At 38.9% G+C, this 25,665-nt stretch overlaps 3 protein-coding genes across 4 annotated transcripts in view; 2 read left to right on the top strand and 1 right to left on the bottom strand.

Annotated features, from left to right (window-relative positions):
- Positions 1-13,216, top strand: part of LOC137251432 (uncharacterized) — a 22,014-nt gene extending 8,798 nt beyond the window's left edge. The window contains 2 exon segments of the mRNA XM_067786001.1: positions 10,662-10,848; positions 10,850-13,216. Coding sequence (XP_067642102.1) covers positions 10,662-10,848; positions 10,850-11,783 — 1,121 coding nt within the window. The 3' untranslated portion in view covers positions 11,784-13,216.
- The window catches only part of LOC137251434 (uncharacterized), a 274,321-nt gene that overhangs the window by 211,088 nt on the left and 37,568 nt on the right, over positions 1-25,665 (top strand). The gene's annotated exons all lie outside the window — the stretch shown is intronic.
- LOC137251436 (protein-lysine N-methyltransferase EEF2KMT) lies at positions 11,244-25,665 on the bottom strand. Of its 2 annotated transcripts, XR_010953245.1 has the most exons (4): positions 25,449-25,665; positions 24,592-25,390; positions 11,936-12,855; positions 11,244-11,793 (listed from the first exon to the last, which is right to left on the bottom strand). XR_010953245.1 is itself a non-coding variant. In XM_067786008.1 (3 exons), the coding sequence occupies exons 1-3, from the start codon at positions 25,530-25,532 to the stop codon at positions 12,743-12,745; spliced, it is 996 nt and encodes a 331-aa protein (XP_067642109.1). In that variant the 5' UTR covers positions 25,533-25,665; the 3' UTR covers positions 11,244-12,742. The 2 variants fall into 2 exon arrangements, 1 of the variants encoding a protein (XP_067642109.1); XM_067786008.1 differs by having other exon boundaries at positions 11,244-12,855.

Here is a 25,665-nt window from a genome sequence, read left to right as displayed (position 1 = left end):
ATTCCCCAGTACATTAAGTGTCAAAAAAGGGTTTCGATGAAAACGGCAAACCGAAACTAAGGATGGTAATCGACTTTCAAAAATAAACGAAAGAACAATTCCGGTTCGATATCTCATACCGGATACATCGGTAATACTAGCTAATTTAGGGAAATTGAAATTTTTTACGACGTTAGATCTGAAGTCTGGATTCCACCAGATTATAATGTGCGAGGAGGATAGCCAAAAAACCGCGTTTAATATTAGTAATGGCAAGTACGAATTTTGTCGGCTGCCATTTGGCTTACGGAATGCCCCGAGTATTTTTCAAAGGACCATCGACGATATCTTACGCGACGTGATAGGAAATTATTGTCACGTCTATCTCGATGACATATTCACCAGACAACAGTCCCACTTGAAACACATCGACGATATCCTTCAGAAACTCGAAATGGCAGGTATGAGAGAGTCACCAGAGAAGTCAAAGTTTTTTAAGACTGAAGTGAAGTTTTTAGGCTTTCAAGTCTCTGAAAAGGGAATCCAAACTTGCCCAAATAAAATATACGACATTCTTAACTACGAAACCCCTAAAACCTTACGAGCACTACGTTCGTTTCTTGGCCTAGCCGGATACTACAGACGGTTTGTAAAGGATTACGCTGCCATCGTAAAACCCTTGACAGTTTACCTAAGAGGTAAAAATGGGCAAGTGGGTACGAGAAATTCTAAAAACGTTGTAATAAATTTTGGACCAGATGCATTACAGGCATTTGAAAGATTAAAACAGATTTTAACGGCTGAAGAAGTTCTTTTACAGTACCCCGATTACAATAAACCGTTTGAGCTTACCACGGATACTTGCAGTGAAGCCTTAGGTGCGGTTTTGTCTCAAAGAGGACGACCAATAACAATGATTTCGCGAAAACTTTCCGCCAGTGAGCAGAATTATGCAACCAATGAGCGTGAGCTGCTCGCCATTTTATGGGCATTGAAAAAACTTAGGCATTATCTGTACGGGAATAAGGACATACACATTTTTACTGACCACCAACCTCTCATATTTGCGATGTCAGAAAAAAATCCGAATGCAAAAATTAAGAGATGGCGCCCCTTTGTTGAAGAATTTTCTCCAACTTTTCACTTTAAACCGAGGAAAGATAAGAAGGTAGCGGATGCTCTGTCAAGACAGTTTTCCAACAACTTAAATGAGACGGTTTCATCTGACGAAACTGTGCACAGTGAAAACTCGTTAACTAACACAATTAAAACTCTGAAATCCCCGATAAACCAATTTAAAAACCAAATATTAATAACGAAATCTAATACTTTTACCAAATTCACCAAAATTCTTTTTCAAAAGTTAATTCGCCATACAATTTCTTACGATTCAGTTGAAAAGCTGACACACTACCTAAAAAGTATCGTAAATAGCAATGTAACGAATGCAATACATTGTGACCTTCCAACTTTGGCTGAAATACAAAATCCCCTTATATCTGCATGGATCAGATGGAAGCCATAGCAACAGAGCACAATCGAGCTCATCGCGGTTTAAATGAAAATTGGGTATTACTTTTTTCCAAATATAAAAAAAGTGCTTAAAACAATGATTTCCAACTGCAAGATATGCTTAGAAAATAAGTATCAACGAAAGCCGCCTGATCCTGGAATTGGTAAGACTCCAATTCCACATCTCCCTGGAGAAATCCTGCATTTGGACATTTTTATGACCAGTAAACAACTTTTTCTGACATGTGTAGACAAATTTTCCAAATTTGCTGTTGTAAAGCCTAGTCAAGATCAACCATCGATATAAAGTGCGCTTTATTAGAAATCTTATTAGTATTCAATAATACCAAAACCATAGTTTCCGACAACGAAAAGGCATTCCAATCGAACACAATTAAGGCCCTATTAAGGGATAACTTTTCAATTAACCAATTCTTCATACCAACCCTTCATAGTGAGAGTAATGGTCAAGTGGAAAGATTCCACTCCATACTATTAGAAATAGCACGTTGCATGAAAGAGCAGCAACAAATAGAAGAAACGATCGATTTAGTGTATTGGCAACGTACAAATATAATTGTAGCATACATTCAGTGATTAGAGCTAGGCCGACTGATGTATTTCATAATTTTTCTTTTGAAACATTGAGCGATATAAGGAAAAAGCTGATGGACACTCAGGAAAAAACTTTATTGAAAAATAATAAAAATCAGACTCTTAAAAACTTATAATCCAGGAGAAAGGGCTTTTTTAAGGCGAAATAAAAGACTGGGGAATAAGTTTGACAAGGTATTCGTTGAAAAAGTTATCGATAAAACGTTGGCACTGCAGTTGTAATAGATGGCAGAAGAGTCCATAAGAGCAATCTCCGCTAAAAATATATTTCGTTTCCTTTCTTTTAAATTACTTATGACTTCGACAAAAGATACACCGCAACAACACAAAGTGAAAATAATAAAGAAAAGCCACTTGCTAATGTTTTTTGAATGATCGCAATATTTAAAAAATATATGTTAATTAGTAGTCTAGATATGAAAATGCTTCCTTAATATATGTCAATACATTTTCTACCAATTAAGATAATCTAAATATTTCAATATCTGTAATGCAAGTTAAATTTTTGTAAGCTTTGTAAATTTTGTAAATTTGTTCAACGTTTTATAAAACCACTGCACTAATGCCAGCTTCACCACCAACCAAATTTAAAAATCAGCATACGACAAAACGGCGAACGAAGTGAAAAAAACTTTACCAAACCGAGGACGTTTTGACTTGAGATGGGGGATAGTTAGCGTAATATGCAGCGACATTCTTATAAGACACGCAGCTCAGCCTAATTTTTATGCTGGGTTAAACTTGCACTAATTTAGTTCAACACTTCAGATCATCATGAGCATCATTATCATCGTGGCACAGAAGATGAGAGTCAGCAAGAGTATAGCACTAAAAAACAGCATACCAATATGCTCTGTTGCTACTTTGCTTTGTTATAAAAATTCCATCAATAATACCGTAACTCCATTCGCACAATTCTATCTACCAACAACATCATAAAGACTACAGTTTTAAAGTCTGGTGCTAGTAAAAGTGGTTGAAGAATTTAATAGTTGTGGCAGCACGGCCGATCATTTGTTACTTGTCTTTAGCTGGAGTCATTGGTGCCGTATGTCGTATCGCTGTATCCGTATCCCTAACGTAATCAGCTGTTTATCGTTACGACGGTAAACCAAAACCCAATTGGTTGGCTACGATACGGTTACGACTTTAGCGGCACCAATAATCGATTGCATTGATTCTCATAGGGTTGGTCGAATCAGCTGTTAAAAGGTTACCGATAAAGCACCAATGTCTCCAGCTTTTATTGTGAATCATCTTTTTGTATGTATGTATGCATTGAAATGTAAACCGCGATTGCCTCTTGTCAATATCATTCGCTGAAAGTAAGCCGGACGAGACGCAACCGCGGTAAGTTTAATTTGTACAATTCCATTATTTGTTCGATTGTCATCACATTTGTATTCTAATCCCTGTTCTAGAAATAAACTCTCTCAAACATTTAAACGTTAAAATTAATTTGATGTTAAATTTCGAGTCATCGTCCGAGCTGCAGTGATCACATCTTTATTTCGCGATGCAATTTTTATAAAGTTTGCATTGGCAAATAACTTCATCACTGGAAGGGAGCACCGTTACCGGCGTTTTTGTATGCTGTCTAAACAATAAGTACATTTTTTCTTTCGTCATACTAAATGTATATGTATGTTGCTGCAAAGCAGCTTGGTGAATTTTATTATATATATTGTTCCATTTAATTAACATGCCATTGGGGACTTTGCCGCGAACACCGGTACGGAGGAAAAGTCCAAGTTTCCAAGAGGATCAGCCAACAGAAAGTGAAGCAAATACACCAGAAAATTCAATAAACGAAGCAATAAGTAGCGGCGAAGGCAGCAACATCGCTCAACAAGTACAGCAAAGTAATTTACAAGCAGAAGAGGTAAGCGGTGAAGGAAACAGCCAGTGGCTGCAAGAAGAGGGTGGCGCTACCAACGTTAATAACGTAGAGGCACAAAATAACGTCATATCTGTGCTTCAGAAACAACTCGCAGCATTGGAGAGTGAGTTGAAAAGGGTGCATAACAAGGTTAGGGAGAATGAGGCGCAGAACTGCCAACTAAAATTAGCGGTCCAACATCATACGATGTCAACTCCCGTTACAAATGGAAATATCCACGAATCTTCCAACCAAGTAATGTATTCCGCAACGCATCCCGTTAACTTTCCCATGTCCTACGCCACCTTACAAAGCTCCGTTGCGCCCTCACCCGACGCCGCTGCGCCAAACGCTACTTCCTTCGTCCGCGCTACCCACAACGCAATGCAATCGGGCCATTCTGCCGCTCCTGATCCCACTGCTTCATCTAATGCCTTCTGTATCGCAATGCCAACTTCCTCCATGCTGGGTGCTATTGTTTCAACCACAATTGCCAGTGATGTTTACAATGCCATACCAGGTACTACAACCGCCAGTGCCACATTCGCCAATCTTGCCGGTGATTCATACAGTGCCATGTCACGCGCTTCTGTTGCCAGTGCGACTAAACCCGCTTTCGCCAATAATGATGGTGATTCATATTGTGCACTGACAGGCGCTTCTATTGCCAGCGCCAACCTTGCCGGAGTTCCATATAAAGCCATGTCAGGCGCACCCGCTGCCAGCGCCAAGCCAGCCAACTGCGCTGCTCTATTTGCCAGCGCCGGCTATTCTTCCAGCGTCAACGTCGATGCAGCTACCTTTGCCAACCGCGCCGTACCATCGTTTTCCACCGCGCCATTCGCTGCCGCCGCAAAAAATATTGCAACGCCATATCATAACGCAGCTGCAACTACAACCACCGGAGTCTTTAGCTCTAATTCTGTTGAAGCAATTTACGGGACAATGCCTCACGCCACACGTTCGTTCGCCGCTACAGATATTGGTAGCTCAAATGCCCCTTGCTACAATGCGGTCGCCGCCTTTCAGTCAGCATCAGGATACAGCGCGTCTCTAGATTCAACTACTGCTATATCGTCTTCAAACGGCAACGTAAACAACACATTGCCTCCGCCACGCGTCAGCCGTCCCATCAGCATGCCGTCTACCTTAACGTTTCCAAGGAAACTCCAAGATCTCCCAGAGTTCAGTGGACTAGCTGAGGATTGGCCAATCTTCATCAATGCGTTTATAGAATCTACGTCTGCATACGGGTATTGGAAGTTGGAAAATAACCAACGCCTGCAAAAAAGTTTAAAAGGTGAAGCTAGAGAGACTGTGAAATTGCTGCTTATTCACCCCGACAACGTCGACGCCGTTATCGAGCAACTGCGTTTTAGGTTCGGTTGACCAGAGCAGCTCATTCACAGCCAGCTAGCCGTGGTGAAGGAAATTAGCCCTATATAGGAAAGCGGAGTTGTCAAGATAATATCACTTGCTACTAAAGTAAAAAATTTGTCTGCCTTTTTACAGACCGCCGGCGGTCATCAACATTTAGCAAATCCAACCTTGATTTCTGAGCTAATCAACAAGTTACCAATGTCAAAGCGCCTTGAATGGGCGCGCTACTCATCCGCAATACAGCCGTATCCTACTGTCATTCACTTAAGCGAATGGCTTAGTGAAATAGCGACTTTAATGTGCAAAGTCCAAGAGCACGAGCCACGTGAGCCAAAACGTCACTACACGCCGTAGAAGAGCAACCAACTCATAAGTCCAAATGTATCATGTATCAAAATCATCACAAACTTCAGGAATGTAACGTTTTTTTAACGCGAGTGTAGCAGATAGGTGGAAGTTTGTAAAAAGCCAACGATTATGCTTCGCATGCCTAGCTAGAGGCCACTCCTCGCGACAGTGTCGCCGACGCAAAACTTGCTTATCCAATGGCTGCAAGAAAATGCATCATAAGCTGCTTCACGATGCTACTCCTGTGCACCGTCCTGCGGAGAAATCCGCATCAGACATACAAGATCATCGTACCCCAAACTCAGCATCAGTACTGAGTTGCGTCACTAACGTCAAGTCTAGTAAACTTCTTTTCCGTATTTTGCCCGTGACGTTGTACAATGATGGGAATACTGTTGACACTTACACTTTATTCGATGAAGGTTCTTTCGCTACCATGATCGACAGTTCACTAGTCGAGGAGTTGGGTCTCAAGGGTGAAGCGCGAAGCTTAAATGTGCAGTGGTTTGGTGGGCACAAGGCACACCAGCCTGCTTCAGTGGTCAGCATGTTGGTTAGCGGGTGTGGTATGAATAAAAAGCACACGCTTCGCCATGTTTACAGTGTACGTGATCTGAATTTGCCATGTCAGACTCTGAGCGATACTGATATTTGTCAAAGCATTAGTCATAACCGATTTCTACCACTAGTATCATATAATGGGGCTACACCAAAGCTACTCATAGGGCTGGATCACTGCCACTTAGGACTTCCGAGTGAGACCATAAAAATCAATGCCAACGGTATGCCGCCCACACTGAGCTGTGGTGGCCAGTATTTGGACCTTCAACGACCCCTTCACCAGAATCGAACACAAGTTTCTTCGTAGGGCATACGTCTGAGCAAAGGCTTGACGTCATGATTGCTGACTATTTCAACACCGAAGGGTTTGGAGTAAGGTCATTGAGGGCAAGGCAGACGTACGAGCACGTTCATTGCTCGCCTCAACGACGCGCTATGTAGACGGGCACTACGAAACCGGTCTGCTTTGGAAAACAGACGACGTCCATCTCCCTGAAAGCTACACAGCTGCGTACAAACGTTTGGTTGGTATTGAAAGGCGCATGCAAAAAGATCCAGTATTCGCCAATGCGTACAAAGACATCATGGACTCTTACGTCACCAAGGGCTACGCGCGTAGACTCACGCCAGATAAAGCATCACAAAGCTCCCAAAAAACTTGGTACTTGCCACACTTTGGGGTGACCAATCCTAACAAGCCTGGAAAACTTCGCCTAGTGTTTGATGCTGCAGCTGAGTCCCATGGTGTTTCTCTCAACTCCCAGCTGCTTAAGGGTCCACAAGAATATCAGCCGCTGCCGTTCGTGCTATTCCACTTTCCGGAAGGAGCAGTAGCAGTATGTGGCGATATAAAGGAAATGTTCCATCAGGTACGCATACGTGAGGAGGACCGATGTTCACAACGTTTCCTATGGCGTGACGGCAACACATCAAAACAACCAGAGGTCCTCGAGATGGTAGTAATGACGTTCGGAGTGGCTTGCTCGCCGTGTGCCGCCCAGTATGTGAAATCTCTGAACGCCCTAGAACACCAAGAGAAGTCTCCTCGAGCCGTGAAGTCGATCCTTGAACGACATTATGTGGATGATTTCGTTGATAGTTGTAACAATGCTAAGGAGGCAATCGACGTAGCGAAGAATGTGCGTGACATCCCCTGACAGATTCCTAATCAATGTAACTGATTTTTCTGTTAACACAACTGATCTCACTGGTCATTTCAGCAGCGATCAACAGTCAATACATGAGCAAATTTCAAAGAGAATTTTACGCTCACTGCTCTCTCTACTTTGTACTTATGACGATGGTGCCAGTTGTTAAAAAGAAACACCAAAATAAGAAAACCACCAAATCGAAAAAACACAGAAAATGGGAAAACAACAAAAAACTAGTGTTTCAGTTATCAATACAAAATGAAAAACCCTTTTTTGAATTTACTGTGCACAAAATTATGAGATTCATTTAAATTTGTATTTTTTATCCAATTTAATTTGGTAAAGGTCCTTAATTTGTTGATATTTTTTCAAAATTTCCAATCTTCACATCACGAAATGTTCACATTTTTGGTTGTATGATTCAAGAAAAATTTGTCGTGTTTGGTAATGTATGTACATTTATGTAGAAGTCCCGTTTTTTGCTCCGTTGATCCTCGGTGGCGTTATGTATTATCCGGTAATTTGTCTTATGCAAGAATTTTGGTCAAATTTGGTATATATAATTATTTAAATAGTCCAATCCTTTTAGCTCACACCTTTAGTTTTTGTTTTGTTTTATTTTAGTACAGATGTACATCGTAATTGTATTTACGTATTTATATTGTAGCCAGATTAAGTGAAATATTATTATATGTACATGATTGTACATTTATGTATTAAGTTAAATTTTTATATGTTCCGTTTGTCCTCGGGGACATTATGTATTATGTATTCTATTTCCCACAACGGTATGCATGTAATACATAAATCGATAGCTTTATGTATGTTTAATTTTACACATTTTTGTAATTTATTTTTTAAACATTATAGCAATGTTTGAAATTAATTTTTTCTGTTATTAGCCCGATAGCACTTGTATGTTTTTGCAACTGAAATTGCGTATAAAACGAAGGTTTTATACGTATATTTTAACACTTTCCGTGAGTGGTTTATTTATTTTTTATTGAAACTGTTTCATTTTTTTTTTAATTATTTCACCCGAAACAGGTTTTACTTACGCGTAACGCTGTGAAATTCCTTCCGGTCTGGATTTATACTCAACCACATGTTATAAGTCCAATTTTTCATATGGTTGAGCTGCAAGAAATTTCAGTGAACCGTTCACGACGAGATTGAAAATGCGAATGTGCCAACATATTTGATGTACGCCCAATTGAAGTTCGATTAGTAAGTGCATACATATGTATGCATATGTAGCAAGCATGCGTTTTTATGTATTCACATACATATTTACGTATGTATGTAGGTATATGGCAACAACTTTTTTTGTTCATTTGACTACTAAATCGGTGAATTACGAATCAACGATTTGTGCGCAGTTGATTCAACATCTTGTTGCGATGGATAAAAATTTACAGAAATTTCGGTTGAATTGACCCGTAATTCGGTAGATTTTACCAGTCTTTTTCTTTCAGTGTATTGAGATACATATCTTCACCAAGTACGGGCTTATCTGGACCCAGAATAGATTGGATTTGGAAAACACAAAAACCCTTATTATTTAGTAAATATTACACCTAGAGTGTTGAAATTTTATATGTGGACTGATATTAAGACTCTTGATGAAAATTTTAAAAACCTTTCGGAAATGAGGGTGGAACCGCCCACTTGTGATAAAATAAATTTTACACATATTATTAATCATAAATCAAAAGACGGTGAAACCCATCATAACAAAATTCAGCAGAGATCTTGTCCTTACTATAGGGAATGCTTCGAAGAAAAATTAACGAAATCGGTTAAGCATCACGCCCACTTTTATATACAAAATTTTTAAATAATTAGCTATTACTCGCAAAAAAGAGTTTTATATCAATTATATTTCTTTTCCCAAGTGGAATTATAACAAGAAATAGGAAAAAATTCCAATTTTTCAAAATGTGCGTGGCACCATGACAGCAAAAATCTATGTTTCGGGAGCCATAACTCGAAGACAAATTACCGGATGGTGGTAATATTGGGTGCACATATTTTTCTAATAACATGAAATCTATTTTATTATTAATTAATTAATTATTAAATCTTATAAAATAAAGTCGCTAAATGCCATGTACGCACATAACTTCACACAGAATGCTTCGATTTTAAAACGGTTATTTGCGTTTGAAATCTTAGCTACGTGAGATGGTATGGTTTATATAATTTGAAGGTATATATTATAGGGGCGTGGAAAATTGCCAAAATGTAGTAAAAAATCATAAAATTTTTGTTTACACGGCTATAACTCATAAACGGATGGATGGACTTAAAAACTTCAACTTTTCAGTAACTTTGAAATATTTACCTTCGTTCTGCATAAAAAAAAATACTTGATTCCTTTCTTATATCAGCCAAATTGTTTAAACAAAACTAACATTTTTACCAAAAAATCCGTGTGTGTGGTTGTTCGGTGTCAACTGTGCGCGCAAATTGCTTGTGAGGCAGGCGACACATATGTAGCATTCGCTGCGTTATTTAACTTCGGGAGTACATTTTTATGTATCAAGACGAATCTATACCAGGTGGTGGCAAAGCGAATTCAACCACATAGTGTACAAGTACAAGTGTGTTGACTTCTTTCTGACAGGCACTCGCTTAAGTGAGCATAAGGGGAAAATCTGGGTTGCCATTGTTGTTTCGGTTGAAAACGGTCAATTAGGGTTCTGTGCAGAGACGTAAAATATTGAAACATGATTTATGTAGTCACAAAAGTGCTCCTGTTCCACAGCATTTTAATTTTATATCATGGCGAAAAGTATTCAGTTCAGTTATTGATTTTCATTATATGTTTAATTTATTACGGAGGGTTACTCCTTTAAGTGTAAAAAGCAGAGAAAACGTAGAGTTTTTCAAATTATTTTGAAAAACTTTTTAATTTGAATTTCTGTACCCAATTTCACTATATTTGTGTAACACAAGGATCTGGAGGTCAATTCCTTAACTATGAAAAACTGAAAAATGTACACTTATTGAAAACTCATTTGCGCACACAATTTACACTTTGAATTTAGTTGTGTTTTTATGCACAAAATTTTGAAACCAAATCACAACAGACAATTTCAGTACCTAATTTAGGGAGGGTTATTATTGTTTAACCTATTATATAAGCGTTTTAGGCAACCTTAGTTGAGCTTTTTACTTTTAATTACTATTAATTTTACTAAACTAACACACATTAATTTCATTTCTTTCTGCAGATAGAGTCGGCGCTTTCATCTCATATCTAGGAAACAGTTTAAACTATATCGCTGGACTGAGCTTTCTACATACCACACTACATAAGAGAAGTCGCTCCATAATGCTCACATTTGCATTTTCAATATTTTTACTTGGCACTGCTTCAGCTATTAGCCTAATCGGTACTAGCTATACGGAAATAAACAAAGACAATTCATTTATCGGAAACACCTAGTATACTTTATCTAAACTTTGCTGGCCTTTACCTTTCTATATCCATTGTTATTTTAGGCATACTTATTGGTTTGAGAGTTATGGATTATTTGGGTATTGTAGATTGTCAAAATATTTTAGATAACGAATTTCGTATTGCAAATTCGAATGGTAGCATATTTGATAAACGTAGAGACATTATAAAGCGTGTCAAGTTTCTTTATGTTACCAAAAATCAACAATGGAATGTTACGTTAGTAGTACTTTTTACTGAAGCTATACAATATGCACTGTTTGTATATATAATTTTTTGGTTTGTTTTAAATGATGGTATACGTTTGACGGTAGTCGAAAATGTGGATGCTATCTTGTGGGTGGTATGTGGTGGATCTATATTATGTATTTTTATTGTAATTTTCTTTAGCGTAAAAGTTACATTCGTAGCCAATGAGATTTGTTTAATTATACTAACTGGTTTCTCGATGATCATTTGTAGTTCCGTGGATACAACAATTCCTTTATGGTTCATATTATTCGTTTGTGGTGTATCATTTTCAAATTTACAAATCTCCATTGTGGAAGTATCACATTTCCGTTATACTGAATTGCTATTTTTTTTGTCATACTTTTTCAAATTGACTAGCACTAGTGTGGTTTATTATTATTTTGTTTCAAATTCCAGAAATTCTTATTTCTATTCAACTGATGAAAGTACAATTATGGCACAGGGTTTCGTATATCTTATAATAACATCATTAGTTGCCCTTGTGGTTGGCGTCAAATTGCCACGTACATACTGCATGACACTATTTGAGATACAATACGATTTGTTGGGTGTTATTTTTAAGCAGCACGAGATTGAGCAATTGGATGTCACATGCTTGCAGGATGGTTCAATTCCAACTATTAGTGCGCATGCCCAATATTGAGTATGTGCTTCTAAATTTATTTGAAAGGATAAGTTGTTTGAAGATTTGAAAATTTGTATTAATGTATTCTTATGTAATTATTTAAGCTTAAATAGTATTTACAATATTTTTAATAAATTTTAGTCTTTTGTAATAAATACTTCTTTACGTACTAGCTGTTGTTGTTGTTGTAGCAGTGGCTAGTTGCCGTTGATGAATATCTTAGAGTTTTGGCGACATCCTTTCCCATTTTCGTTCTGATCCGTTTTGTATTGTTTGTCTTGTATTTATAGTTTTTAGGTACATGTGCATATAGCTGCATTCAAATGGTTTTCATATACATTCGAAAATTATACGATCTTCAGCGAGCAGTAGCTTGTGTGTTAAAAACCGAAGGCGTTAAGGCGTTGACCTTTTGTCTGTATGCAAAGGTCCTTGACTGTTTTATTGATATTTGCTAGAAATAGATATTTCCGACCAAGTTAATCGCAAAGACTCTGATATGATTGTGGAATTCCGTGTCTTAGCCTTTAATGTGATCTAATTTTTCATTGTCGTCCAGTTTGCCTTATATAACTGCGCTGACATTCGCATGCAAGCTTGTGTACGATGTGTCCCCCAAATGCATTCTCTAAATTTGTGTTGGTTCTTAGTTTTTGCTGTGAATTTGTTCGCTGTTTTGAGTTTATGAATGCGTTAATGTCGTATATTTTATGATTAATCATCACTTCTGAGTGTACATATGTACTACCGTTTTTTTATATACATTATTTGCAGCTATGTTGTATACTTCTTCAAGTTCTTGCCTTTCTGCCTCTTGGGTGTAACACGTTTTTGAAGTCTATGTATCTAAATTCTTAGTTTTGTGCTGCTGTTGTTGCTTCAAAGTGTAACGTATTGCGGTGTTGATTGCCATTGGTTTTGAAAATATGTCGTAGTTAAACTTATTAGCACCTTTATTAATATTTATCGCCAGTCCATTAGCTATGTCGTTTTATGTGATATATCTTCACAGGCGTCGTGCGATCCCAGTAAAAATAGCATTTATCCACTGGTGTTACATTCCTATCAACATATTGGAAATTCCAGGAAGCTGGCAATAAAATAAGATTGAAATATAAAAAAAATGTAGGTAAATTAATAAGAATTAGTAAGCTAAAGTTGTTGTTTATTTTATTTTATTTACTTGAGCGTCCAACTCTTTGTTAGAAACTGTTTAGAAAAATATGTTTCTCTTAGAGATGATACAGGACGGACCTTAGTCTAACTTCTTAGTAATTAGTAAGAATTTAGTTTATTACCCAACTCTTATGAATGAGAGCGTATATTGTTTGATCCTCACTGCTAGTATGGCTGTTAAATTGAGCTTAGTTATACTGCAACTGAAGCATAGTTAGATGCAGAGTGATTAATTTAATACAGCGATGCAAGAAACATCTATCTTCTTGCGCCTCTCGGGGCTAGCTTCAACTTGGGATTTTCCGAGCTTCATTTACAGTTAGTGTTGTTTCGCTTACAGTACAGTACAGCATCGAGGTATCGATTACGGAGCCAAATACGTCACCTTTATTTTTATTGTTTTTATACCTTTCATGAAAATGAAATGGTATATTAATTTCGTCACGAAACCGAAAATTGTAAGTCCTTAAAGGAAAATAGATAGACCCACCATTAAGTATACCGAAATAATCAGGTTGAAGAGCTGAGTTGATTTAGCCATGTCCGTCTGTCCGTCTGTCCGTCTGTATGCAAACTAGTCCCTCAATTTTTGAGATATCTTGATAAAATTTGGTGAGCGGGTGTACTTGGGTGTCCGATTAGACATTTGTCGGAACCGACCGGATCGGACCACTATAGCATATATCCTCCATACAACCGATTTTTCAGAAAAAGAGGAGTTTTGTAATATCTTACCCAATTTAACAGATTGAAGCTTCAAACTTCACCATATACTTTCGTATTTTGCACATATTGTTGCCTGAAAAAATTTATGAGATCGGTCGTATATATAGTATATATCCCCCACAACCGATTGTTCAGATAAGGAACTTTTCGTAGTTACTGCCCTATTTTAAGAGCTAGAGGCTTCAAATTTCAACGAATGCTTACATATATAGCATATATTGTTGTCTGAAAAAATCATAAAGATCGGTGGTATATATAGTATATATGTATATATAGTTTATATATATATATATATTCGCAAATTTTAGCCCCATTTTAACAGCTAGAAGCTTCAAATTTCACCGAATACTTACGTATATAGCATATATTGTTGTCTGAAAAAATCATAGAGATCGGTTGTATATATAGTATATATCTCATACAACCGATTGTTCAGATAAGAAACTTTTCGCAATTTCTACCCCATTTTAACAGCTATAAGCTTCAAATTTCATCGATTGCTTACGTATATAGCATATATTGTTGTCTGAAAAAATCATAGAGATCGGTTGTATATATAGTATATATCTCATACAACCGATTGTTCAGATAAGAAACTTTTCGCAATTTCTACCCCATTTTAACAGCTATAAGCTTCAAATTTCACTGATTGCTTACGTATATAGCATATATTGTTGTCTGAAAAAATCATAGACATCGGTTGTATATATAGTATATATCTCATACAACCGATTGTTCAGATAAGAAACTTTTCGCAATTTCTACCCCATTTTAACAGCTATAAGCTTCAAATTTCACCGATTGCTTACGTATATAGTATGTATTGTTTTGTCAAAAAAGCATAGAGATCGGTGATATATATAATATATATATGATGGTATATATATTATATATATATAGTATATATATATATTTTTTACGATTTCGGCCCCATTTTAACAGCTAGAAGCTTCAAATTTCACCAAATGCTTACGTGTATAGCATATATTGATGTCTGAAAAAATCATTGAGATCGGTGGTATACATAGTATATATCTCATACAACCGATGGTTCAGATAAGAAACTTTGCGCAATTTCTGCCCCGTTTTAACAGCTAGAAGCTTCAAATTTCACAAAATGCTTACGTATATAGCATATATTGTTGTTGAAAAAATCATAGAGATCGGTGGTATATATATTATATACTTCATATAAACTGTCATTTTGACCCCTTTTTTACGGCTAGAAGCTTCAAAATTCATCAAATTTCATCAAATAGTTACGTTTACGTCATATATTTTTGAAATACGTGATTCGTAGTCACAGTTTTACATGCAGACCACAAAAAACGTGAAGCTTTGCATCCTCACACAGATTACCTACCTATTTTTATACCTTTCATGAAAATGAAATGGTATATTAATTTCGTCACGAAACCGAAAATTCTAAGTCCTTAAAGGAAAATAGATAGACCCACCATTAAGTATACCGAAATAATCAGGTTGAAGAGCTGAGTTGATTTAGCCATGTCCGTCTGTCCGTCTGTCTGTTTGTATGCAAACTAGTCCCTCAATTTTTGAGATATCTTGATAAAATTTGGTGAGCGGGTGTATTTGGGTGTCCGATTAGACATTTGTCGGAACCGACCGGATCGGACCACTATATCATATATCCTCCATACAACCGATTTTTCAGAAAAAGAGGATTTTTGTAATATCTTACCCAATTTAACAGATTGAAGCTTCAAACTTCACCATTTACTTTCGTATATTGCACATATTGTTGCCTGAAAAAATGTATGAGATCGGTCGTATATATAGTATATATCCCCCACAACCGATTGTTCAGATAAGGAACTTTTCGTAATTACTGCCCTATTTTAAGAGCTAGAGGCTTCAAATTTCAACGAATGCTTACATATATAGCATATATTTTTGTCTGAAAAAATCATAAAGATCGGTGGTATATATAGTATATATATGGTGGTATATATAGTATATATATATAGTTTCGCAAATTTTAGCCCCATTTTAACAGCTAGAAGCTTCAAATTTCACCGAATACTTACGTATATAGCATATATTGTTGTCTGAAAAAATCATAGAGATCGGTTGTATATATAGTATATATCTCATACAACCGATTGTTCAGATACGAAAATTTTCGCAATTTCTACCCCATTTTAACAGCTATAAGCTTCAAATTTCACCGATTGCTTACGTATATAGCATATATTGTTGTCTGAAAAAATCATAGAGATCGGTTGTATATATAGTATATATCTCATACAACCGATTGTTCAGATAAGAAACTTTTCGCAATTTCTACCCCATTTTAACAGCTATAAGCTTCAAATTTCACTGATTGCTTACGTATATAGCATATATTGTTGTCTGAAAAAATCATAGACATCGTTTGTATATATAGTATATATCTCATACAACCGATTGTTCAGATAAGAAACTTTTCGCAATTTCTACCCCATTTTAACAGCTATAAGCTTCAAATTTCACCGATTGCTTACGTATATAGTATGTATTGTTTTGTCAAAAAAACATAGAGATCGGTGATATATATAATATATATATGATGGTATATATATTATATATATATAGTATATATATATTTTTTTTACGATTTCGGCCCCATTTTAACAGCTAGAAGCTTCAAATTTCACCAAATGCTTACGTGTATAGCATATATTGATGTCTGAAAAAATCATTGAGATCGGTGGTATACATAGTATATATCTCATACAACCGATTGTTCAGATAAGAAACTTTGCACAATTTCTGCCCCGTTTTAACAGCTAGAAGCTTCAAATTTCACAAAATGCTTACGTATATTGTTGCAATAAGCCACCAACGAAAGAGATTGGGGCAAAAATACAAAATCTCACCACACACCCACACGTTCCACACGTCATACACCAAAAGAGCATCTACGCCGACAAGTCTGGCAACACATTTGGCCCTAAATCGACGGCAGCACTGGCATGCACTTACCACACACACTTGTCAAATAAATATACATAGATACTTTGTATTAGTAATTGTCTGTATTGATATTCTTTTGTACTTTATTATACACTTTGTAATTTGTCGATATCCGTTATTCGTTTATAAAAAGACAAAGAGACTTTGCCGCTAAGGCCAGTTACATTTTAATACCACATTTTGTCGTGTCATTTTTTAAGCCGTGGACAACATATACAGCATATATTGTTGTCTGAAAAAATCATAGAGATCGGTGGTATATATATTATATACTTCATATAAACTGTCATTTTGACCCCTTTTTTACGGCTAGAAGCTTCAAAATTCATCAAATTTCATCAAATAGTTACATTTACGTCATATATTTTTGAAATACGTGATTCGTAGTCATAGTTTTTACATGCAGACCACAAAAAACGTGAAGCTTTGCATCCTCACACAGATTACCTACCTGTTTTTTATTTTATATTTATCTTAAAAATCGTTTAGATATGTTCAAATTTCACCAAATGCTTACGTGTATAGCATATATTGTTGTCTGAGAAAATCATAGATACCGGTGGTATATATAGTATATATCCCATACAACCGATTGTTCAGATAACAAACTTTGCGCAATTTCTTCCCCATTTTAACAGCTAGAAGCTTCAAATTTCACCAAATGCTTACGTATATAACATATATTGTTGTCTGAAAAAATCGTTGAGATCGGTGGTATATATAATATATATCTCATACAACCGATTGTTCAGTTAAGAAACTTTGCGCAATTTCTGCCCCTTTTTAACAGCTAGACGCTTCAAATTTCACCATATGCTTACGTATATAGCATATATTGTTGTCTGAAAAAATCATAGAGATCGGTGGTACATATATTATATACCCCATATAAACTCTAATTTTTGCCCCCTTTTTACGGCTAGAAGCTTCAAAATTCATCAAATTTCATCAAATAGTTACGTTTACGTCATATATTGTTGAAATACGTGATTCGTAGTCATAGTTTTTACACGCAGACCACAAAAAACCTGAAACTTTGCATCCTCACACAAATTACCTACCTGTTTTTTATTTTATATTTATCTTAAAAATCGTTAATGTATGTAGATCTGTTCACTATATATTTCTTATCTTATACATCCGATTATTCGGAGATTACGAACGGGATAAGATTATTGTTCAGCCCCATTCATGAAAGGTATGAAGTCTTCGGCACAGCTGAAGACAGTCCCGTTCTTACTTGTTGATCTGACAGCTTTAGACAACCTTAGCTTTAAAATTTGCAAAAATTTGGCAATTTTGCATTTCCGGAATACAAAAACAAAAGTCTCTACAATTAATTAGACCCACACAAAATTTAGAATAACAGTGGAATATGTAAGGAAGTTGTGCAGTTCATAACGCGTACCGAAAAGTGTTTCGATATTTTTTAATGGGGTGCGGAAAGACGCGTAGCTTTACAAAAGTTATGTACAGCAAATAGTTCCTTGGGTAAACTCAATAAGTAAATCAACTGGAGAGAACTCTTTTTGGCTCATAAATTTTGCAAAGACATAATTGAATTTGTTTGAAAGTAATAAATATGCTTATTCAATGTTCTTGTAATATGTAAGTAACGGGTTGATTTTCGTAAGTTCTACTAACTTTCAAAAAGTACGATGCGAGTATATATCAAGTACTTTCTCTCGAAACCTTTTTTGTATCGATTACTTTCCCCGATGGTTTGAAATGAGTACTGGTATCGAGTACACGTATGTAGGTAGTGGAACAATACGATTCTCACTTTACATCGATACTATAACATGAACAGTCGCTTAGTGAGACCTGCCGATTTACATACAAGGATTATTCGGGGGTGACTGCGTCAACTGGCAGCCGATGGAAACATTTGCATCCGACCACCTGCCATCACCATCACCGCCAGAGAGGTTGAGGACGCCATTGGTCGCGCTAAACCATCCAAAGCAGTGGGCCCAGACGGCATAGCCATGCCGATGCTTAAAAACCTAGGGAAAGAGGGTTTCAAATATTTAGCGCATGTCTTCAACCTGTCTCTCTCCACCTTTGCCATACCCGAGAAATGGAAAATGGCCAAGGTGGTCCCGCTACTAAAGCCTGGGAAACCAGCTAACGTAGGTGAGTCATATCGTCCGATATCTCTCCTATCGCCAGTGGCAAAGACGCTTGAAGCCATTTTGCTCCCTTATTTCCAAGCACATTTGCAGCTAGCCCCTCATCAGCATGGCTTAAGAAAACTCCATAGCACTACCTCCGCGCTAAATGTCATTAGCACCCAGATAAATTGCGGTTTGAATCAATACCCCCCACCATAGAACAGTACTCGTAGCGCTAGACCTATCAAAAGCCTTTGATACGGTCAACCATGGCTCATTACTGCAAGAACTGGAAGGGTCTACCCTTCCCCCATGTCTTAAAAGATGGACCGCAAATTATCTGGGTGGTCGGCAGGCATCGGTGCAATTCAGAAACGAAACATCAAAACCAAGGAGAATTAAACAAGGGGTGCCACATGCTGGTGTCCTATCCCCACTTTTGTTTAATTTCTACATATCTAAGCTACCTTCACCACCGGAAGGAGTCACAATCGTTTCCTACGCCGATGACTGCACAATAATGGCCACAGGCCCAGGCCCAGAGATCGATGAGCTATGCAATAAAATAAACGGCTATCTCCCTGATCTCTCCAGTTTTTTCGCCTCGCGAAACCTGGCATTGTCACCGACTAAATCTTCCGCGACCTTATTTACAACATGGACGCCCCAAATGTCGACCATATTGAACATCCACGTCGATGGCACTACGCTACCGACTGTCCTACACCCCAAAATCTTGGGTGTGACGTTTGATCAGGATCTACATTTTGGTGCGCACGCAACCGCAATTGTTCCGAGAATTCAGAGCCGTAATAAAATCCTCAAATCCCTTGCTGGCAGTACCTGGGGAAAAGATAAAGAAATGCTCATGACCACATACAAAGCAATTAGCCAGCCGATTACGTGCTGCGCGTCACCCATATGGTCGCCAAGCCTAAAAACTACCCACTGGACGAAACTACAGGCCTGCCAAAATACTGCTCTCAGAATCGCCACGGACTGTCTTCTTATGTCCCCAGAACACCATCTGCATAATGAGGCGAGAATACTCCCCATCAGGGAGAGAAATGAGATGCTGACCAAACAGTTTCTGTTGAATACCCAGAAACCTGGGCATCCCAACAGACATCTGATTGACGCACCAGCACCGCCTAGGGGCCTAAGTAGTCATCTCCGTAAGCATTTTGAGGAAATACGGCACCTGAGAACCCAGCCGTATGAAGCGAAAAAACACAAGCAGGTCCTTGGTGAACTCCATAGACAGGCGTCGGACCTTTATGTCGGGAATTGCCCGGTGAATCCAGTACTTGAAGAAAAATATCCAGAACTCGCGGAAGAGGAACGCATACTCCCCAGGGAAACGCGTGTCACTCTTGCTCAACTTCGTTCTGGATACTGTAACAGGTTAAACTCTTACCTATCCAGAATCAACCCCGACATACAAAATGTATGCCCCGCTTGCAATGTGTCCCCACATGACACCAACCATCTCTTTAATTGTAATGTGGAACCAACGCCTCTAACACTCCTTTCCTTATGGTCCACCCCTGTTGAAACGGCAAGTTTCCTTGGACTCCCGTTAGAGGATATAGATGACAATTTGTGATCGGTCGCGGCTATTAGGTGGGGCGAGCATTGCTACAACAACAACAACAACAACCACCTGCCAATACTTATTTCGGTCGAGCGTACCGCCGACTTCATCGTCACCGAAAAACGCACTTTCATAAACTTAAAAAAAGGAAAGTGGGGTGCATATAAATCCTTTACAGACAGCCGCTTTGCTGCCTCCCTATCTCGACTGATTCGCGCCAAGGGAGCATGCTTTCCGCAAGGTCACTGAATCTTTATTCCCGCCGGAAGAATTCCCGAAATTCGGCCCCATTTTCCGGCGGAAGCCGCAAATTTAGCTATAGAATGTGACCTTATAAGACAGCTCGATCCCGGCGACCCCCAAATAAGGGATATAAACCAACGCATCAGATTGCTTGTGGATGAACAGAAGCGGGCGAAATGGGAGGAGCACCTAAGTCTTTGTAACCTCTCTGCCGGTGTGGGCAAGCTTAGGTCCACCGTGAAGTCCCTATCGAATCCGTCCAAGCACAATGATACAATTTCCATCGCCTTTAGCGATAAATTGCTGTCGGATGCGAAAAAATGCGCGAGCGCTTTCTGTAGACAATATATAATGCATTCTACTGTTGACAAAGTTAGACGGAGGGCCAACAGACACGCACATCAACATAAATTCAGCGCGTCCCCAATTACCATCACTGCCAAAGAGGTTGAGGATGCTATCGGTCAAGCTAAACCATATAAATCAGTGGGCCCAGACGGCATAGCCATGCCGATGCTTAAAAGCCTAGGAAAAGAGGGTTTCAAATATTTAGCACATGTCTTCAACCTGTCTCTGTCCACCTTTGTCATCCCCGAAAAATGGAAAATGGCCAAGGTGGTCCCGCTACTAAAGCCTGGGAAACCAGCTAACATAGGAGATTCATATCGTTCGACGCTTGAAGCCATTTTGCTCCCCTACTTCAAAGCAAATTTGCAGTTAGCATCAGCATGGCTTCAGAAAACTTCAAAACACAACCACCGCGCTAAATGCCATTAGGAAAAATTGCGGTTTAAATCAAAACCCCCACCATAGAACAGTACTCGTTGCGCTAGACCTATGAAAAGCTTTTGATACGGTCAACCATGGCACGTTACTGCAAGACATGGGAAGGTCTACCCGTCCCCCATGTCTTAAAAGGTGGACCGCAAATTATCTGTGTAGCCGGCGGCATCGGTGCAATTTGGAAACGAAACATCAAAACCAAGAAGAATTAAACAAGGGGTGCCATAGGGTGGTGTCCTATCGCCACTTTTGTTTAACTTCAACATATCAAAGCTACCTTTCCCACCAGAAGGAGTTACTATCGTTTCCTAAGTCGATGACTGCACAATAATGGCCACAGACCCAGGTCCACAGATCGATGAGTTTGTTACAAAATAAACGGCTACCTCCCTGATCTCTCCAGTTTTTTCACCACGCGAAACCTAACATTATCACCGACTAAATCATCGGCGTGCTTATTTAAAACATGGACGTCCCAAATGTCGACCATTTTGAACATCCACGTCAATGGAACTACGCTACCGACTGCCTTACACCCCAAAATCTTGGGTGTGACGTTCGACCAGGATCTATATTTTGGTGAGCATGCATCCGCAATTGTGCCGAAAATCCAGAGCCGTAATAAAATCCTCAAATCTCTTGCTGACAGTACCCAGAAATCTGAGCATCCCGACAGACATCTGATTGATGAGCCAACACTGCCCAGGGGCTTATGGAGTTGTTGTTGTAGCAGTGCTTGGCCCCTCCTAATAGGTGCGACCGATCACAAATTGTCATCAATATCCTCTAACGGGAGTCCAAGGAAACTGCTGTTTCTACAGGAGTGAACCGTAATGAAAGGGGTGTTAGAGGCGTTGGTTCCACATTACAATTAAAGAGATGGTGTCTTAAAAGGTGGACCGCAAATTATCTGGGTGGTCGGCAGGCATCGGTGCAATTTAGAAACGAAACATCAAAACCAAGGAGAATTAAACAAGGGGTGCTACAGGGTGGTGTCCTATCCCCACTTTTGTTTAATTTCTACATATCTAAGCTACCTTCACCACCCGAAGGAGTCACAATCGTTTCCTACGCCGATGACTGCACAATAGTGGCCACAGGCCCAGGCGCAAAGATCGATGCGCTATGCAATAAAATAAACAGCTACCTCCCTGATCTTTCCAGTTTTTTCGCCTCGCGAAACCTGGCATTATCACCGACTAAATCTTCCGCGACCTTATGTACGACATGGACGTCCCAAATGTCGACCATTTTGAAAATCCACGTCGATGGCACTACGCTACCGACTGTCCTACACCCCAAAATCTTGGGTGTGACGTTTGATCAGGATCTACATTTTGGTGAGCACGCAGCCGCAATTGTTCCGAGAATTCAGAGCCGTAACAAAATCCTCAAATCCCTCGCTGGCAGTACCTGGGGAAAAGATAAAGAAACGCTCATGACTACATACAAAGCAATTAGCCAGCCGATTACGTGCTACGCGTCACCCATATGGTCGCCAAGCCTAAAAATTACCCACTGGAAGAAACTACAGGCCTGCCAAAATACTGCTCTCATAATCGCCACGGGCTGCCTTCTTATGTCCCCAGAACACCATCTACATAATGAGGCGAGAATACTCCCCATCAGGGAGAGAAATGAGATGCTAACCAAACAGTTCCTGCTGAATACCCAGAAACCTGGTCATCCAAACAGACATCTGATTGATGAACCAGCACCGCCTAGGGGTTAAGGAGTCATCTCCGTAAGCATTTTGAGGAAATACGGCACCTGAGAACCCAGCCGTATGAAGCGAAAAAACACAAGCAGGTCCTTGGTGAACTCCATAAACAGGCGTCGGACCTTTATGCCGGGAATTGCCCGGTGAATCCAGTACTTAAATAAAAGTATCCAAAACTCGCGGAAGAGGAACGCATACTCCCCAGGGAAACGCGTGTCACTCTTGCTCAACTTCGTTCTGGATACTGTAACAGGTTAAACTCTTACCTATCCAGAATCAACCCCGACATACAAAATGTATGCCCCGCTTGCAATGTGTCCCAACATGACACCAACCATCTCTTTAATTGTAATGTGGAACCAACGCCTCTAACACCCCTTTCCTTATGGTCCACCCCTGTTGAAACGGCAAGTTTCCTTGGACTCCCGTTAGAGAATATTGATGACAATGTGTGACCGGTCGCGGCTGTTAGGTGGGGCCAAGCATTGCTACAACAACAACAACAGATGGTTGGTGTCATGTGGGGACACATTGCAAGCGGGGCAGACATTTTGTATGTCGGGGTTGATTCTGGATAGGTAAGAGTTTAACCTGTTACAGTATCCAGATCGAAGTTGAGCTAGAGTGACTTGCGTTTCCCTGGGGAGTATGCGTTCTTCTTCCGCAAGTTTTGGGTACTGTTCTTTGAGTACTGGATTCACCGAGCAATTCCTGGCATAAAGGTCCGACGCCTGTTTGTGGAGTAACCCCATTTAATCTGTTGGGCTTATGGAGTTATCTCCGTAAGCATTATGAGGAAATACGGCACCTGAGAACACAGACGTATGAAGCCAAAAAACACAAGCAGGTCCTCAGTGAACTCCACAAACAGACGTCGGAGCTCTATGCCAGGAATTGCCCGATGAATCCTGTACTCAAAGATCAATACCCAAAACTTGCAAAATAGATACGCACACTCCCTAGGGAAATGCGAGTCACTCTAGCTCAACTTCGATCAGGATACTGTAAGAGGTTAAACTCTTACCTATGCAGAATCAATCCCGACATACAAAATGTATGCCTTGCTTGCAAAGTGTTCCCACATGACACAAACCATCTCTTCCATTGTAATGTGGAACCAACGCCTCTAACACCCCTCTCATTATGGTCCACCCTTGTTAAAACAGCAAGTTTACTTGGACTGCCGTTAGAGGATATTGATGACAATTTGTGATCGGTCACACCTATTGGATTGGGCGAAGCTCTGCTACAACAACAATATTCGGGGGTGACGAATTATTATTATTATTATTGATAGGTCTAGAAGCACTGCGACCTTTGTGCAGATCTATTGTGCAAGGCCTTTCAGCCTAATTTTGTATCTGGAGGCTCCACCTAGTGCTTAAACCAATATGTACAGCAAAATTTTATGTTATCGATCAAAGGTACAAGGTTGAACTCTATTCAACTTTTAACTTTAGTATAAATCTGCTACTGTGTATCATTAGTACTTACAAAGTAAATCCAAAAACTTTTGCAACGTATACTCATTTCTCACTGTTGCGGCTAGGAGCATTTCACATGCATCTTCTTTCATTTTGAATACATAATCAATAGCGTACACTAATGAGTCGAAAGCTGTATCGTCATACACGACGTCAGCAGCTAGGATTATATCCGTTGAAAATGAGTTTGGCCATATCATTTCATCAACAGCTCCCCATTCTAAAACGCTCATAGTAAGCAGCTTCTCCTTCACAACATAGCCATCGTCGCAAGTTTCTGCATCACCGAAATTTCGTCGCACATTTTCTTTCATCAACTCAAAGCATTCGTAGCTACCATCAGTTATAAGCACGTGACGTACATCGCTGCATTGCAATAATATCATGCCACAGAAACCGGTACCAGCGCCTAACTCTAATACACATTTTCCGTTTACTATATCCGTATTATGCGCGAGATAATCAGCTAAGGCAATCGATGCTTGCCAACTACATAGCCCCGTGGTGCCTTCTGCCACGAAGCTTTTAGATTCACGCAAGGTAAGTGAGATGTCCAGCGCTGCTTGTTGGTAATGTTTGTAAGCGTATTTTTCTGTTGTATCCTGCGCTACGCGTTGCTGCACGCTACAATAGCTTTCATAAACAATGTCATGCACTTCATCGCAATGCCGCTCCAGTTGCTCTATGAGACGTTTGAGAAAATTTAATTGATAACTGATTCTAATTGGTTGTTTTTGGTTCAGTGGATGAAATACGGTTTTTTCTATTAGCTCCTGTTGCTGCTCCCATGTGAGGTGTGTTGGAATAACCTGAAAGACGACCTTTATTAATTTTCATTTCAAAAGTTTTATATTTATATGGATTTACCTCCCAGTTAATGCAGTGTAAGGGATGACAACAAAGAAATTGATATTTTAATGTATCGAAGAACCGTGTCCGGCTTTGTTTCATATTTTATTGTTTGCAAAAGGCTTTAATTTCAAAAGTAAATATGAATTTACATAAACACGTTGGTATGTGAAATTCTGGTAAATTTGCATGATGGAATGATTATTATGGCAAATTTGTAAATAAAAAACAGCTG

Source organism: Eurosta solidaginis, chromosome 4 (genome assembly GCF_040869045.1).
Source record: "Eurosta solidaginis isolate ZX-2024a chromosome 4, ASM4086904v1, whole genome shotgun sequence".
Taxonomy (NCBI): Eukaryota; Metazoa; Arthropoda; class Insecta; order Diptera; family Tephritidae; genus Eurosta; species Eurosta solidaginis.
This window is presented reverse-complemented; position numbering and strand designations above follow the sequence as displayed.